General features: G+C 40.0%; 1 protein-coding gene across 3 annotated transcripts in view; it reads right to left on the bottom strand.

The window, feature by feature from the left end:
- The window catches only part of cerkl (ceramide kinase-like), a 41,402-nt gene extending 26,125 nt beyond the window's left edge, over positions 1-15,277 (bottom strand). Inside the window, exons 1-3 of one of the 3 annotated variants that reach the window (XM_051958802.1) lie at positions 14,883-15,277; positions 14,133-14,242; positions 4,399-4,629 (exon numbers count right to left, since the gene is read on the bottom strand). In XM_051958802.1, the coding sequence (XP_051814762.1) occupies positions 4,399-4,629; positions 14,133-14,242; positions 14,883-15,028 (487 nt within the window). In that variant the 5' untranslated portion in view covers positions 15,029-15,277. The remainder of the gene's footprint in view (positions 1-4,398; positions 4,630-14,132; positions 14,243-14,882) is intronic. The other 2 variants (XM_022203638.2, XM_051958803.1) reach the window with 2 other exon arrangements.

Below are 15,277 nucleotides of genomic sequence, written 5' to 3'. Positions count from 1 at the left end.
TATAATCATTTGTACCAACATCTTGAGAGACATTTCACTCAGAGTGAGTAAGAGGATGCTGCCTAAATTCTAATTAAATTTGTTAAACATAGAGAAAGCTGGTGGACAACTTTATAAAGCTTCCTTTCTGCAGCAGCATTCATAGGTTTGTTGTTGGTGAACGTGTAATCATGCAACTATCAAGCTATCGAGATAACCACCTGATGAATTTAAGTCCAATATTTACTCCCTTTCTAAAAGAAAACATCTTTCTTTTAGCTGTTAAATGCTTCATTTTCTTCACCAGTTCCTTTTTGCTATTTGCCTGTTAGTTTTCTTCGCTACAGGAAACAAAAGCAACGACCGACTAGCAAACTACCACACTGAAAATTAAAGTTTTGCTGAACGTTTAAATCATGCAGTGAGGCAGCCTTGCTAGTTTTAATTTTAATGACAGTGCTCGTATCCCATCGCTAATTTGAGGGAACACCAAAGCCACTTCGCTCCGTCCACAACGACTGATTAGTTTAAAGAAAAGCAAACAATCCACCGTAGTTTTTTTTTAACCAGCTACAGCAGAATTATTGTGTGGTGCAAGAGAGACATGCTATTCTCTAATGGATTCATTGGAGGTTTTTTTTTCAACAACCAATAAATGAGAGCATTCAAATGAAACAAAATAGTTTAAGCTTCCAAAAACCAAAACAGTAAGATGTGAGATGCTTTATAACCGTGTAGGTTGGTTCTGCTGTGTATATTTTGTAACATTTAAAGTGTCTGCAGGGCATTTTTGTGAACTGAAAATGAACTCGATGCACACACGTGTTCATGCAGACAGTATTTCAGCTAATCTGTCTTGCAGACAACAGGTTTCAGTTGCTGACAGCATATTACTGAGCACTGCTGAGTGTGTGTGTGTGTGTGTGTGTGTGTGTGTGTGTGTGTGTGTGTGTGTGTGTGTGTGTGTGTGTGTGTGTGTGTGTGTGTGTGTAATCTGTGTGTCTTTGTTCCTGTGGATTAGCAGATTAGCTTTTCTGTCTGATGTAACTGTGACTCACGTCAGATGAACAGGCCAATAGACAACAATGAAATTTAAATCTGAGCCTTCTAATATGGACCTTCTGAACCTTCTTACATGGACATCATGGCAGCCTTTAAAAAAGCGAAGCCAAACCATATCAGAAATGAGTGTGGATATTTGATTAAAATCTATTTAATCTAACAAATAAACATTTTGGCATTATTAATAATTTTATAAAATTTATTAGAATTCATCATGTGAGGGGAATTTTGCACGAACATCTGGAGAGACAAACTGTCAGGGCTCCTTCCTCACCCCCGTCCTTCCCACCTGGCATCCCAAATATCCCTTTTCCCATCTGTTTCCTCTCTTCCTCTCCCTCTCATGCTCCTCTCTCTCCCTCTGTCTCTCTGCCTCTCTGTTCCCCTCCCGGTCTCCCATCCACTCCTCTGCCTCTCTCTGTCTCCCTCTCGGTCTCCCATCCGCTCCTCTACCCCTGTCTCTCCCTCTGTCTCCCATCCTCTCCTCTGCCTTTGCTTCCTTCCCTAGTGCGGCACCTGAGTGGAGCGCTGACTCACACCTGCCTCCACTCAGGTAATCAGCCTTCTCCACGGGTCCCGGACAGCTGAGAGACGTTACTCTGATTACACACCAGCAATAAGAACCGGCTCATAGAACCGGCTCATCCTTCCACTCCCTGCCAGATTGTTGAACAAGACTTCCCAGTTAGTTCACTCTCTAGCCTCCTGAGGTCCATGGTGTTTTTGACAAAACTAACGTCTCTCTCCTGCCTTCGCCTAGGCCCAGCTGTCCGGGATTCCCTCCGCCCTGATACCTCATCTGTCCTCCCGAACCATTCGGTACCGGTTATTCCCCCCGCTGGACCCCCCATTCTGCTCGGACCCCCTCCCTGGATCCCCGACCGGCTTACCTCGACCCAACCCGGAAACCACAGCAGCAAGCCGGCTGCTCGTTGCCTCTCGGCATCCTCCTGGAAGCCCACCGCCTGGACGTCAGTCACCGCCTGGCCTACCGAACACCTCGGCCCCCCGGTTCGGCAGTGCCCGACGTCCTTCCTCCTCCGGCTCCAGAACCTCCCGGCCCAAACCCCACGCCACCAGCCGCTCCCCCTGCGAACCGGCTCCTCTCATCCTCCGCCATTACTCACATCCCCTAACAATAAAACGCATTTTCATTCCACTCAGCCTTGGTAGTGTGGTTCTCCGCTCGGGTCCAACCCGCTAAATCCGTGACACAAACTCTTGATGAAGGTAGAGGAGAGGTCAATAGGATTCATCCTCTGGGGACAATGACTGAATGTCTGGATATCATTTAATGACAAGCCATTAAATAGCTGTTAAGACACTTAAGTTTAGACCAAAGAGGCATTTTGACTGACCAATGTTGCCCAAATGTAAAGATTAAATAAGATACACCTTCATTCAGCCAACGGCGGTGTAATCTGCAGCGTAGGGGATCATGCAAACATGTAGAAAATTTAAATAATTAACGAGAAATATAAATACGTGCTGTTTATATTGTACATATTTTTCCATATGTAGATATTCAGATACCGCAGATTCATTTCAATGTGAAAAATAACGATATTTCAGAGGGTTCCTCACAGATTCTTGTACATGCAGGAAAAAATAGATTTTACAGTCTCTAAATTTCTAAAGCATTAGTATAAAGTACAGTTGTTTTATGAGTAATACTGATCCTGAATATCTATCTGATGGAATACAGACAGGTTCATCACTCATTTGTAACCGCTGGATTGTGATATAAATGTTAAAATGAACAAAAGCAGCAACTCTTCTCAGCAACTTTGAGATAAACGTAGAACATCAGGTCAAACAGGAAGCATAGGGAACAAAATCGATTGCTTTTGTCCTGCGTTTGGTGTCATAGTCAGCAACATCTCATGATGCCCCGACAAGAAGACCAGACTTTGAAATTCTTTTTTAGTACTTTGTCTGCTTTAACCTTTAACAGACAGGCTAAAAGACAGTAAACCCGTCTTTCCTCTTCATGCAGCTCATTAACAGTTCCCAATTGTTTTTTGTTTTGTTTTTTAGGATTCTCAGACTACAAGACATTCACGGTGTGCTGTTCCCTGACGACTCCTTTCAAACAGATCAGGGAAGACGGGAAGTTACGATTGGTGAGTGACCAACATGTAATCTGTTCTGTTCATTCTCCAGCTAGAATTTCTGATTTTAGAATTCCCTTCTCCAACAGTCAACATTATATGTTCTGAATGAGGTAAAACAGTCGAGGATCCTAACATTTCCTCTTGTCTATCACTTCCTGTCGCTGGTGAGACAGTAAACAATCTTTAAGAGGATTCAGTTCCAAGTACTTGAAATTAAAGTTTACTTTTGAGGATATAGTCAGTATTTTTGTTGCAACCACCGATCATATTTACTATAACCTGAATAGAAATTGCATTTAATGTGAAACACAGTCTGTTAAACACGTATTACAGTATTACACGTATTACGTATTATTATCAGCGGTGATTGTGCTAATAATAACGGTATTACTCGGTGTGAATGTTTAATCATCTTATAGTATGACGCTCACAGAAGCACTGAGTCATGTTTCCAGAGTTTCAGCTCTTATGTAACACAAAGCGCTCATCTCACCATCAGCTTGGATCTTTCTAGACTCAATGTGGGGCTGAGGAGACTCCAAAGTGAGGTCGGTTTCTCCAAATTACAAAAATACAAACTCCCGGTGACTAAACGAAATCTCACTATGAAGATAGATTGATTGATTAAAGGCATTAGAGAAGATTTAATTTCCTACGACTTTGAACGTAGCATGCGCACATACAACCTCTCCCTCACCCCCCTCTAACCTCCCGCCTCTTAACATTTACGAAGAAACACCCCCCTCCAGAAACTTGCGTAGCACTCGTGAAGTTGTCTTTTACGGCTGGGTCCCCCTGGATCTTTATCTGCCATTATGTAAAAAAGATGAGCAAAGCAAGTCGCCAGCTAACTACGAAGCTATACCAAAGCAACACATACAGAAAACACGTAAGTCCAAGGCGTACGTAATCTACGTAACTAGGCCTGAGCCGGAAGATTTTTGATTGACAGGAAAGGGAGCAAAGCAAACGCCTCGGTCCGAGCGCGTTGATTGGCTGATGTTTTTCAGGTCCTGCCATGTCCACAGTTATTTATTTTTATTTTATTTTTTTTTAGAAACCATACATACAAGTCCACTAAAGGTCAGTATATTCATTTTATGTGAATCAGACAAATTAAACAAAAAGAAAAACCATCCTCCATAATGCCTTTAAACCTTTATTGATCCCGCAGTGGGGAAATTTTCGGTGTTACAGCAGCAGATAAAGGGGGTCTATCCAGGTTTCTTGATGTGTGTGTTACCTGTGAGCAGCTCCTTCAGGGTGTTGTACCAGGTGTGCGTGTGCTCGGCGGAGGCGTTGTGGAGGTGTAACGTGTCCTCCTCCAGCCTCCTTCCTCTCCTCCTGCCATAGAAGAGCGTCACTCCCAGCACCGGTCCGCCCGACTGCTGGCCCGCCGCTCGCCGACGCTTCACCTTCACCGCGAACACGTCCTGCAGCAGGATCACACCTGTCTGCAGCGCAGATGCATCACCTGGAGGGAGAAAGGCAGAGTTAATGATGCCGGATACAAGCATGTTTGACAGCTTTGGAGTTTAAAGGTGGTTTAATTTTTAATTTGAAGGCTAGCAGTTTCCACCTGATTTCAGTCTTTATGCTAAGTCAAGTCAACTTTATTTATATAGCACATTTAAAAAACAACCAATTTTGACAAAAGTGTTTTACAGTTCAGAATAGAAAACAAGACATAGTCTGTGAGGATTATGCCATGTATGAAGGTGACAACACTCAACTACAACTAAAAGCCAGAGAGTACTTGTGTGTCTTCAGTAGGGGCTTGAAGGCAACAAGAGGCCGAGCAGTTCTAATTTGAACAGGCAGGCGTTTCCACAGACTGGGTGATTCCACAGAAAAGGCTTCAATTATCAACTTTGTTCAAAAAAGAAGCCAATTATGTAATTTTCTAAAGTATGTTCAGATTATTTTATCCACCCTGTCCTTGTCGATCAGTAGAATATTGGTTATATAACTCCTTTCACCGTGTTCGGTAATCACTAATCCATTGATCAGCTGAGGGGACAGCAGCAGCACTTCTCAATCAATCAGGGTTAGTTCTGAAACGTGACTGGTCCTCTTCAGATTAATCATCCAATCCTCTGAGGATAATGTCAGCAGAGCTCGGACCATCCACTCAGTTACATAACACACACAAACATGTATACTTTATCCATATTATTTTGTTATTAACACTCGTGTCGTCCTGGAGGCTGAAATTGACCCGTTTAAAAGTGAAAACGTGGGGAAAAAAACTTCACAGTGAAACTTCTGATGTCCACATTTTCAACATTTTTGGGAAATTTTTGGTGGAAAAAAAGAAATGTTAAAAATGTCTCTTAAGAACATTCACAAAAAATCAACCAAATTTGCTGTATTTTGGATTTTGGTTCTTTAATAATCTGTTGAGACCTGATGCTTCAGGGACAGACATGTCACAGCAGGTGGACAAACATCTGCACGGAAAAAACAAACTGCACTTCAATCATCAGACATATTTAAATCCAATGAGATTTTTTTTATCCAGACAGATTTAAATATTTTACAGACCAAAATATTTGTATCTGTAAGAGGCCAAAACTAAAGTGTGACCTACTTTATGTTTAACAGCTACGTAGACCAGAGAAAAGGGGATTAGGAGTGCTGTAATTTAAAGAGAAGACATTATTTTATGGTAATTTAATTAATTTATTGCTTAAAAATCAACTTTAGTCAGATTTTGCTTCAATATTAAGTCACAGTAGTCATTTAAAGAGGCTGTTTTTGTGCAAAAATGTGCATTTTTTGTAGTTTAATAATTTACCAACTGTTGATTTTTGTGAATTTCTTGCCATCTGCAGCCTACAACAAACATACTGTAGTCGCATAACACATCATCTAGCACCTTTATATACAAACACTTCTGACTCGCACTAATTACTCTTAAGGTAGAAGCCAGCGTGAAAATCTAGACTAAAAGAGACGTTATGCTGCTGCTGTGCCAAGATTTACAAAATAATGACTAATATCATCAGTAAAAAGAACCAACAGTAACAGATCCGGACTAAACAGCTCAGAGAGGACAGATTGATCAGACAGTAGTTATAAATGATGATATCTGATTAACTCCGCTCTCTATGAAATACCCTCCTGCTGTTATCAAACACCAAATACCCCCAAACCTCCCACCCTCCTTCCTGCACCGAGGCCAGCTCCATATGTCGGGGTCACAGTGGGTCTGTTGTTGTTCTGCACCGATTCATTCTCCGCTCGCTGCGTTCGACTAATATCGAATTTATTTAAAGGTATTTTCTGCTGACTTCTATGAGAAATCAGCTCTTTGTGATTCAGGTCAATCTATAACCGAGGGACTTTTGAACTTAATTCTAGATCCCATGACCTGCTCATTTTGCTTCTTTTTTTTGGTCATTTTCAGACTGTTTTGTGTGAATTTTAGGTCTTTTAGTGGTCATTTTTCTGCGTTTTTGCGGCAGTTTTTAGTCTGTTCGTGGTCATTTTAAGTGTTTTGTGGTCATTTTGCAATTTTCTGTAATTATTTTGTGTGTCTCTTGTCATTTTGTGTCTTTACCACAAATGTTTATAAAACTGTAACCGTGAATAATTCCTACTTTATAAAGAAAATGTTAATAGTCTGAAGACATTTTACAGTCATGGTGGACCCATTTTTAGTCATTTTTTTTAACCCTTCTCAGCCATCCTAGACCATTAACTCATTTTGTACAGATTTTGAACAGTTAAGGAGGATTTTTAGAGCAAGTTCTGGACAAATCTGAGTAATTTGTAGTCATTTTACACATACTTCGGGTCATTTTTGACAAGTTTGGACAACATTTAGAGAACACAGTTATTTTCTGAAGTCAGATTTGAGTCATTTTGGACGTGTTTTTATTGTTTTAAGTCATTTTTGGACCCTTCCAAGTTCAGAAATGATACAACTGATTAAATTGTGGGGGTGTTTCTGAGTCCCATCAGTTTCCGCCGCCCACCGCATATTTAGGTCACGTGATTCGGTATCCGTACATAACGTACACATGCATAACACACGCCTGTGCTCAGTGTAGGTCATTTAGTTTGTGGATACATCTATATTAAATGCACACATTCTATGACACCGTGATTTCTGGAATGAACAACATTGGCAGAGCACTGCGCTCTCTGACTGCTTTTCTTGTTCTCTCTGCTGCCATCGCTGACAGTTATCACTCTTTGCTTCTTTCTTTCTGTGGATGTTTTGGCGGCACACGTGCACGTCACATGTGATCTAAATAAAGGAGGTGGAAATCACAAAATGAAATCGAGTGAAGGAGAGAGCGAGAGAGAGACAGATTTTCCATTCACCTCAGTAAAGATGATCTGATCTGAGCTGACAGAACCAACAGAGCTGCTGCACAGACACACACACACACACACACACACACACACACACACACACACACACACACACACACACACACACACACACACACACACACACTGGTTGGTTCCAGATGGAGATGAGTTTCCCATCATGCCCTCACTACCCACTGTGCTGACCCACACACACACACAAATACATAAATATAAGCATCTCACGTCGATATTGTTGTAATATTAACAGCTTTATACCAGCTTTACTTCATTCCCTGGAGGTTTCATCGTCTCCTAATTATAAAATCAACATCTAAATGCTGATTATAAACTGTTAGATGTATAAGAACACACTAAACCTACATCCAGTCTCTCAGCAGCGGTCCAGCGTCGTGGTGGCTGAGCCATTTGGTCGCTGTGGGCAGTTATGGATCATAGTTTACACACAGAGTCGTGTTTCCATCATTACACCGATACATTTAATTCCTCCAGACTGAACCTAACTATCACTGTACCTGAAACCAAGCCTCCACCAGATAATCTAAGGACATGCTTACATAGAAAGAAGGGAATTCTAGAAAAATGCGAGCAGCTTTTCTGATGTCTGCTGTGAAACTACCAAAGTGGCAAAGTCAAAAAGCAAAAAGGCTTAATTCAGATTAATGCAGAGCACAAAGCTGCACAGCTGGAAGTTTTTGGAAAGCACAAAAATTGAACTTTTCTTTTAAAAGTGATAGGACATAGATGCTTTTCCACATCCTGCACTGTCATTTTATTTTTTTTAATTCTCAATGTTGCAAAATGTGGGTCAATTACAAACCTTTTTTTTTTTTAACATTTTCTTTATTTTTTAGGTAACAGACGAGAAGGGCAGAACAGCTGGATGACGTACCAGGGTCTGAACCAAAGATTTCCTGCTCAGGATTGCCCCACGTGGTACGCAACTTATCCAATAAGCAGTGAAGAAGAAATTGAAGGAATTTTAACCCTTTTTTTGGGAAAAATCGACAAAAAAAACCCCCAACAAATTAATGTCCAGTCCAGTCCCGTTTTATTTATTAACCACGAATGACACAGATCGTTTACGTATGATCTTCTAACTGGATCAACTGCTGCTTTATTTAATTAACCCAATCACACTTGTTGTGACAACTGTTCTATCTCCTATGTGTAATTAATACACATTTGAAGCATTTCATATCTTTAACTTCTCATCCTTTCATCAGACACACAGATGTTGATGTCGTCTCGTGTTGTAATGATGCAGCATGTTTTATAAATAAATACTGACCTGAAGCTTTAATAGATCACATACTTTCATTAAATCGTTCAGATTTACTGTTTGTAAAGACAAAGATACCTATCTTGAAAAAAATCTGTATTCGTGAGTAAAAGGCTTAAAAGAAATGTTTTTTCCCTCCATTTTCCCCTTCACTACATCACACATATCTAATGTTTTGCTGACGTTATATGGACATTTAAGTCTTTTCTTCACCCTCCTGTTGTCTTCATTTACCGGCACCAAAAAATATTGTTTCCTTGTCTGAAAAAAATCCAAAAAAGTCCCCAATTTTTTTGAAAATTTGCAAAACCTTCAGGAAAAAAATGCAATAATTCCTCAAAAGTTTTGTTTAAAAGTATTATTTAAAAAAAAATCTCCCAAATTTGGCAAGAATATTCTTGTAAATATCTTTAAAAAATGAGAAAAAATCTTCAAAAACTTCCTAAAAATATCTAAAGTGATTACATATACATCAGTAAAACTTCTAATATTTTCTTTAAGAACATTCACAAAAAAAATCAACCAAAATCCAGCGAAATTCGCTGGATTTTGGTTGATTTTTTTTTGTTAATGTTCTTCAGAAACATTTTTAACATTTCTTTTATTCCCGCCAAAAATGTTGAAAATGTTGACATCAGAAATTTCACTGTGAACATATATATTTTTCTCCCACATTTTCAAACTTTAAAACGGGTCAATTTTGACTGAATGAGACAAGGGTTAATTCACCAGGTGTATTTTCATTGTCATACTTTGATTTTTATACTCTACATCAAGTTCTCTACCTCAGGCCAGCAAAAGGAAACGTTTTCTGTTTCAGTTTCACATCTGAATATTTATGAACTAATGCACTGGGGTTAGTTTTTACTCACTAGTTTCATTTGCTTTGATTTTATTTCTTTTAATCTCCCAAACACACACTTTCAGTTTACACAATATACGTCATCTCGCAGCGCTAAGGTACAAACTTTAACAGAACTCATCCCTCTTTAAACAACCAGAATCCACCTGCAAGTCCAAGAACCTGACATTAACACCAAAAAGCTTTGATTTCTTTCACAATTCCTGCAGTCCAGGTATCGTCTGAATTTCTGTCAATCTGCTGCAAGTTCCTGCGTCGACACAAAACACAATTTGTGCGTCTGAGACGAGACGAATTCGGGCGCAGAAATAAACAACAACAGCTGATTCGTTTATATAGAAATATCTAATCAACACACACACAGCATGCTGACAGGCTGACGGTGTGTACGTGTGTGTGCGCTTGTACGTGAGTGTGTGTTAATCTCTTCACACTGAGAGACTCTAATAACCCCCCACGGGCCGAACCAACTGCTCTCTACTACTGCCAACACACACACACACACACACACGCACGCACGCACGCACACGCACACGCACACACGCACGCAGGCTTAATGACATTAGCTTGGATGAAATACAACAAAACAGATTGGCTTCACACACACACGCTGAATTTACACCTTCATCCTGCTTCACTAATCAGTTCTGTCTGAATGGATTTCAACCAAAAGTCGAACACACAACAGGATGTTACCAAAATATTAGCACAATTACACCAAAATATTACCACGACACCACCACAATTATAACTAAATATTACCACAACATTGCCACAGCTATACCAAAAATATTACCACAATATTACCACAGTTATGCCCCAATATTATTACAACACCACAATTATACCCATAATATTACCACAATTATACCAAATATTACCACAATATTACCACAGTTATACCCAAATATTACTACAACAACACCACAATTATACCCAATATATTACCACAACATTGCCACAGCTACACCAAAATATTACCACAACATTACCACAATTACATCCAAATGTTACTACAACATTACCACAATTACATCCAAATATTAACACAACATTACCACAGCTACACCAAAATATTACCACAACATTACCACAATTACATCCAAATGTTACTACAACATTACCACAATTACATCCAAATATTAACACAACATTACCACAGCTACACCAAAATATTACCACAACATTACCACAATTACATCCAAATGTTACTACAACATTACCACAATTACATCCAAATGTTACTACAACATTACCACAATTATACCAAATATTAACACATTACCACAGCTATACCAAAATATTACCATAACATTACCACAATTACATCCAAATCTTACTACAACATTACCACAGTTATACCCAAAGATTGCCACAATTATACCAAAATATTGTCACAACATTACCACGACACGATCAAATCTGCGACTGTTAACTTCTGATACATCGAATACTGCTTCACTGCCTGGTTGTGTACTGGCATCTCTGCTCTAAAACCCATAGAACAGCTTTGTAGAAAAAGCCATCGAGGTGTTTGACAAAAAGCCGCAGTCATTTCATCACTGTGCGATCTTAAAGAAATATCGATTTCTGAACCTTGAGAGTTTCAAATCATTTAAAAGTGCTGGTTTAATCTATAAGTCTGTGAATGGGATGGCCCCACCGGCCCTGGGGGATTTTATTAAAGAGAAAAATGGTATTAGTAGTACAAGGTCAGCCAACAGGGGTGACTGTGAAGGAACATTTAGAAAGTCCTCCGTCGCACAGAATATCTATTAAAGGTTGCACAAACTGGAATACTTTACCTACGGCTATCAGAGAAAGCTCCACCTTTGTCAGTTTTAAGAGACAGTATAAGGTAAATAGCATTACTGGTAAAAGGGCAGGGTTTTTTCTTCTATTATGGCGAGCGTTCGGGTGCATTTTGGATTTAATAACATCACAATTAGCTTTGCAAATTGGAGGTGAAGTATTCTGACCCCTTGGCACTAGTGGGCAAACCCTGATTGGTCAGGGCGGAAACCACACGAGTGAAAATGCCCCCGGCTTTGCTTCATTTGTTCTCCAGCTCTCTTTCCCAGCATTTCTAGTCTCAAACCGCTGCAGCTATCCAATAAAGGCAACAAGCCCAAAAACAATCTTTAAACTCCAGCACCAGCAAAAAGAGCCAGATAATAATTTCAAACGCTGCAAAGTGGCCAAGCTCTGATCTGGTGAAGAAAATAACTCTCCAACCGTCTCTGGACACAGTCTAAAAGTTACCAGAAGGTCATTTACTACTGTTCTGACGATATTAGAGTCCCAAAGTGTTTTACATTCAGAGAAGGAAAAAGTGAAGACCACATGTCACATTCTGACTGACGAACTCATGATGACGAGACAGCTTAAAGCAGAATCCATCGATCTGATTTCATAAAACGGATATGAGCGTAAATATCAGAAAACTGTTTGGTAAATGTTATGTTTAAATGCTTATTTGCATGAATGATGTAAACTTTTACAAGATACCGGAAATGTATACGTTGCTATGGATGAACCCTGTTTTATATCTGTGCTAATTTTTTGAAAATTAAGTACACATTGGTTAAATTTAATTTTACTTATATAGTGCCATCTCAGGGAAATTTAAATAGTAAAGACTTTACTGCATAATATTACAGAGAGAAACCCAAGAAATCCAACAATTCCCGTTTAAGCCAGCACTTCAAACAGATATTAACGATTTATTGCTATGAATTACTGGGCCTAATGATCACTAGATGACTGTGAACTTGAAGAAATCGTTAAAACTTGATAGTTCTTAGGCAGGTTTTAAAGTGTTCCAAGTTCTCTCCTGTTAGTTTTCTGTATAAAATCAATCCTGATCTTATAATTGTGACCGTGAGCTGGTAATACCTAATTTGTAGACTTTGTGTTCCAAACTGTCAACACATACACAGTCATGGAAAAACTGATTAGACCACCCTTGTTTTCTTCAGTTTCTAGTTCATTTTAATCCCTGGTACCACTAAAGGTATATTATCTGAAGAATACAATGAACACAAGAAAAAAAACAGCTGATTCCATAATATTTCATGTCCTATTTGACATGCTTCAGCTTCATTGTATTCCCAGGGTATATAAGAGGACATTTCATGTCATCAGCAGCACTGCTCATGTAAAGGTCAAGAGTGGTTTCCTGCTAACATTCAAGCCGTAGCTCAACTCAGAAGTCGTCAGCTCTCACATAATGCCTAAAACTAAACAATTATGTGAAGCCACAAAGGCAGCCATCTTGGCACTGCTGGAAATTGGCATGAGTGAGAGACAGATAGCAAAAAAAAAAAAAACTGAAGAAAGTAGACTCAACTGGGCCTGGAAGTTTACCTGTAAGATGTTACGTGGTAATTAGGCATCTTTTTTCGTAACTATTTTGGTAAGTGTCCGATCTTTTTTCATTTCAGATGCTTTGGTGCCACTTGGATGAAAACATATTTTGCTAACTGAACACTAAAGAAGATTTTTAACCCATTTCCAAACCAAAATAAAGATGTCATATTGTCGATTATCTGGATAGAAAATAGGGGAACAACCACGGAAACAGGTTCAAGTTTTTTTGTTGAAGATTTTTGTGAAACGTTCCAATTACATGGTGTCTGTAAATCTCAATTTTTTTGTTTTGCTGTTCAATAATTCACTTAAAATCAATGTACGCTAAAACATAAGAGGCACAAACTGATTCTAAATATACAAAAATACACAATTTTCCAGTTTGTATGTTTGGACTTCTGGCTGTGGTGTGGAGAACTTCAGCTAAGGGGAACCGCAGTTGAGGTCACAGTTTACAGTCGACCAGGTGAGCCCATCTTATGCTCCAAAACACACTCTAACAATCACATGAGAGGAATCTGAATTATCTCAAGCAGTGTGTGTGTGTGTGTGTGTGTGTGTGTGTGTGTGTGTGTGTGTGTGTGTGTGTGTGTGTGTGTGTGTGTGTGTGTGTGTGTGTGTGTTCTTGTACTTGCTACATGGTGAGTACCATTTTCTGCATTTAACTATCAAAGTGAGGACATTTTTACAAAGTGAGGACATTTTGGCCGGTCCTCACTTTGAAACAGCCATGTTTGAGGGTGAAGACTTGTTTTTAGAGAACAGGTATGAATTGAGGTTTGGTTAGGGTAAGGATTAGGGTTAGGTGATCAGTTGTGATGGTTAAGGTAAGGGTAAGGCTCTAGGAAATGCATTACGCCTATGGAAGTCCTCACTAAGATAGAAGTACAAACATGTGTGTGTGTGTGTGTGTGTGTGTGTGTGTGTGTGTGTGTGTGTGTGTGTGTGTGTGTGTGTGTGTGTGTGTGTGTGTGTGTGTGTGTCCGTCCGTCCGTCCGTCCATCCAGATGTCTCGGTTTCAGGTGGTCTCAACAAGACAGAACTTCTCCATTACAACGCCAGCTGCCTTGATGCCGGCAGGCCTGCCGGTCGCTGCGGCAACCTCATCTCCACGGTAACTGACCTGTGGGGGTCTCCGGGACGATGGGGGTCCAGGTCAGCCTGGTTCGTGTGAGCAAGACGTCGTGACTCTTCTTCCCCAGTTTGAAGATCCCACGCAGCACAAGACACTCACTGAGGCACAAAAACACAGGAATCAGGTAGATTTATCAATTAATGATCAATCATCAGGTCAGAAATAAATCTACCAATTATTTACTCAATTAATCAGTTAATTGTATGGTATAGAGATGCTTAGAAACTTCACTATAGCACAGAACTATGCAATAAAATGTCAGTTTATTCAACTAACCATGCAAAACCCAAAGAAATTCAGTAAACAATCAAATATGGCAAAGACAGACATTAAATTTTGATATTTTAGATATTTTTTTCAGCTGCTCTTTAAAATACCCCAAAGGTATTCTATTGGATTCAAGTCCATTGACTTACTTGACCAGGTCATAGTTTGTTTTTGTTGGTTTTCATAGTCATTTTTTTCTTCTGTGGAAGCCTCTGCGATTTTGGCAGATTGTTTTCATCCGTTACCAATCAGAAATATTTCCTTTCTGTCAAGCTTCTGCAGACTAGAACTCATCTTGTCAGTCAGTAGTCTGGTAAATCCAGAATGCTTTTACTTTGAAAGAGCTTCCTGAAGTGACACATTTAAACGCTGTTTTCCCTCCTCTGCTGTGTCCGTTTGTTATATTAATCATTCAGACGCCCTGTATGGTTCTCTGTAGAACCTGAGGAGAACCTGAAGAGAACCACTCACCTCTGCTCCTCCTCCTCCACCTGCTCCTCATGGTCCTGCTTCTTCTTCTTCTCCTCCTCCTCCTTCTTCTTCTTCTTCTTCTTCTTTTTCGTCTTCTTCGGGTTGTCTCTCCGCTCCTCCTGCAGCTCTTCCTCAGGCTCCGACATATTTACTCACTCGACGAACAAACAAACGAACGAAAGAGTAAACAAACAAACAAACAAACAAACAAACTCGGCCGTCATGAGTTTCCTCCTCTCTGATAAACATGCAATAAGCTGATCACGGTGTATTTCCGGGGTCCCGTCGCTATGGAGACAGGCGGCAGCGGCTTTACTCGTGGCTCGAGGCAGATTCACCGACGTGCGCGCTCCCGTATCCATCCCAGCGGGAGCGCGCAGACTGTGAGTAAACTT

Source organism: Acanthochromis polyacanthus, chromosome 14 (assembly GCF_021347895.1).
Source record: "Acanthochromis polyacanthus isolate Apoly-LR-REF ecotype Palm Island chromosome 14, KAUST_Apoly_ChrSc, whole genome shotgun sequence".
In the NCBI taxonomy this organism is placed as follows: domain Eukaryota; kingdom Metazoa; phylum Chordata; class Actinopteri; family Pomacentridae; genus Acanthochromis; species Acanthochromis polyacanthus.
Note: the sequence above shows the minus strand (reverse complement) of the source record. Positions and strands in the feature narration are given on the sequence as shown.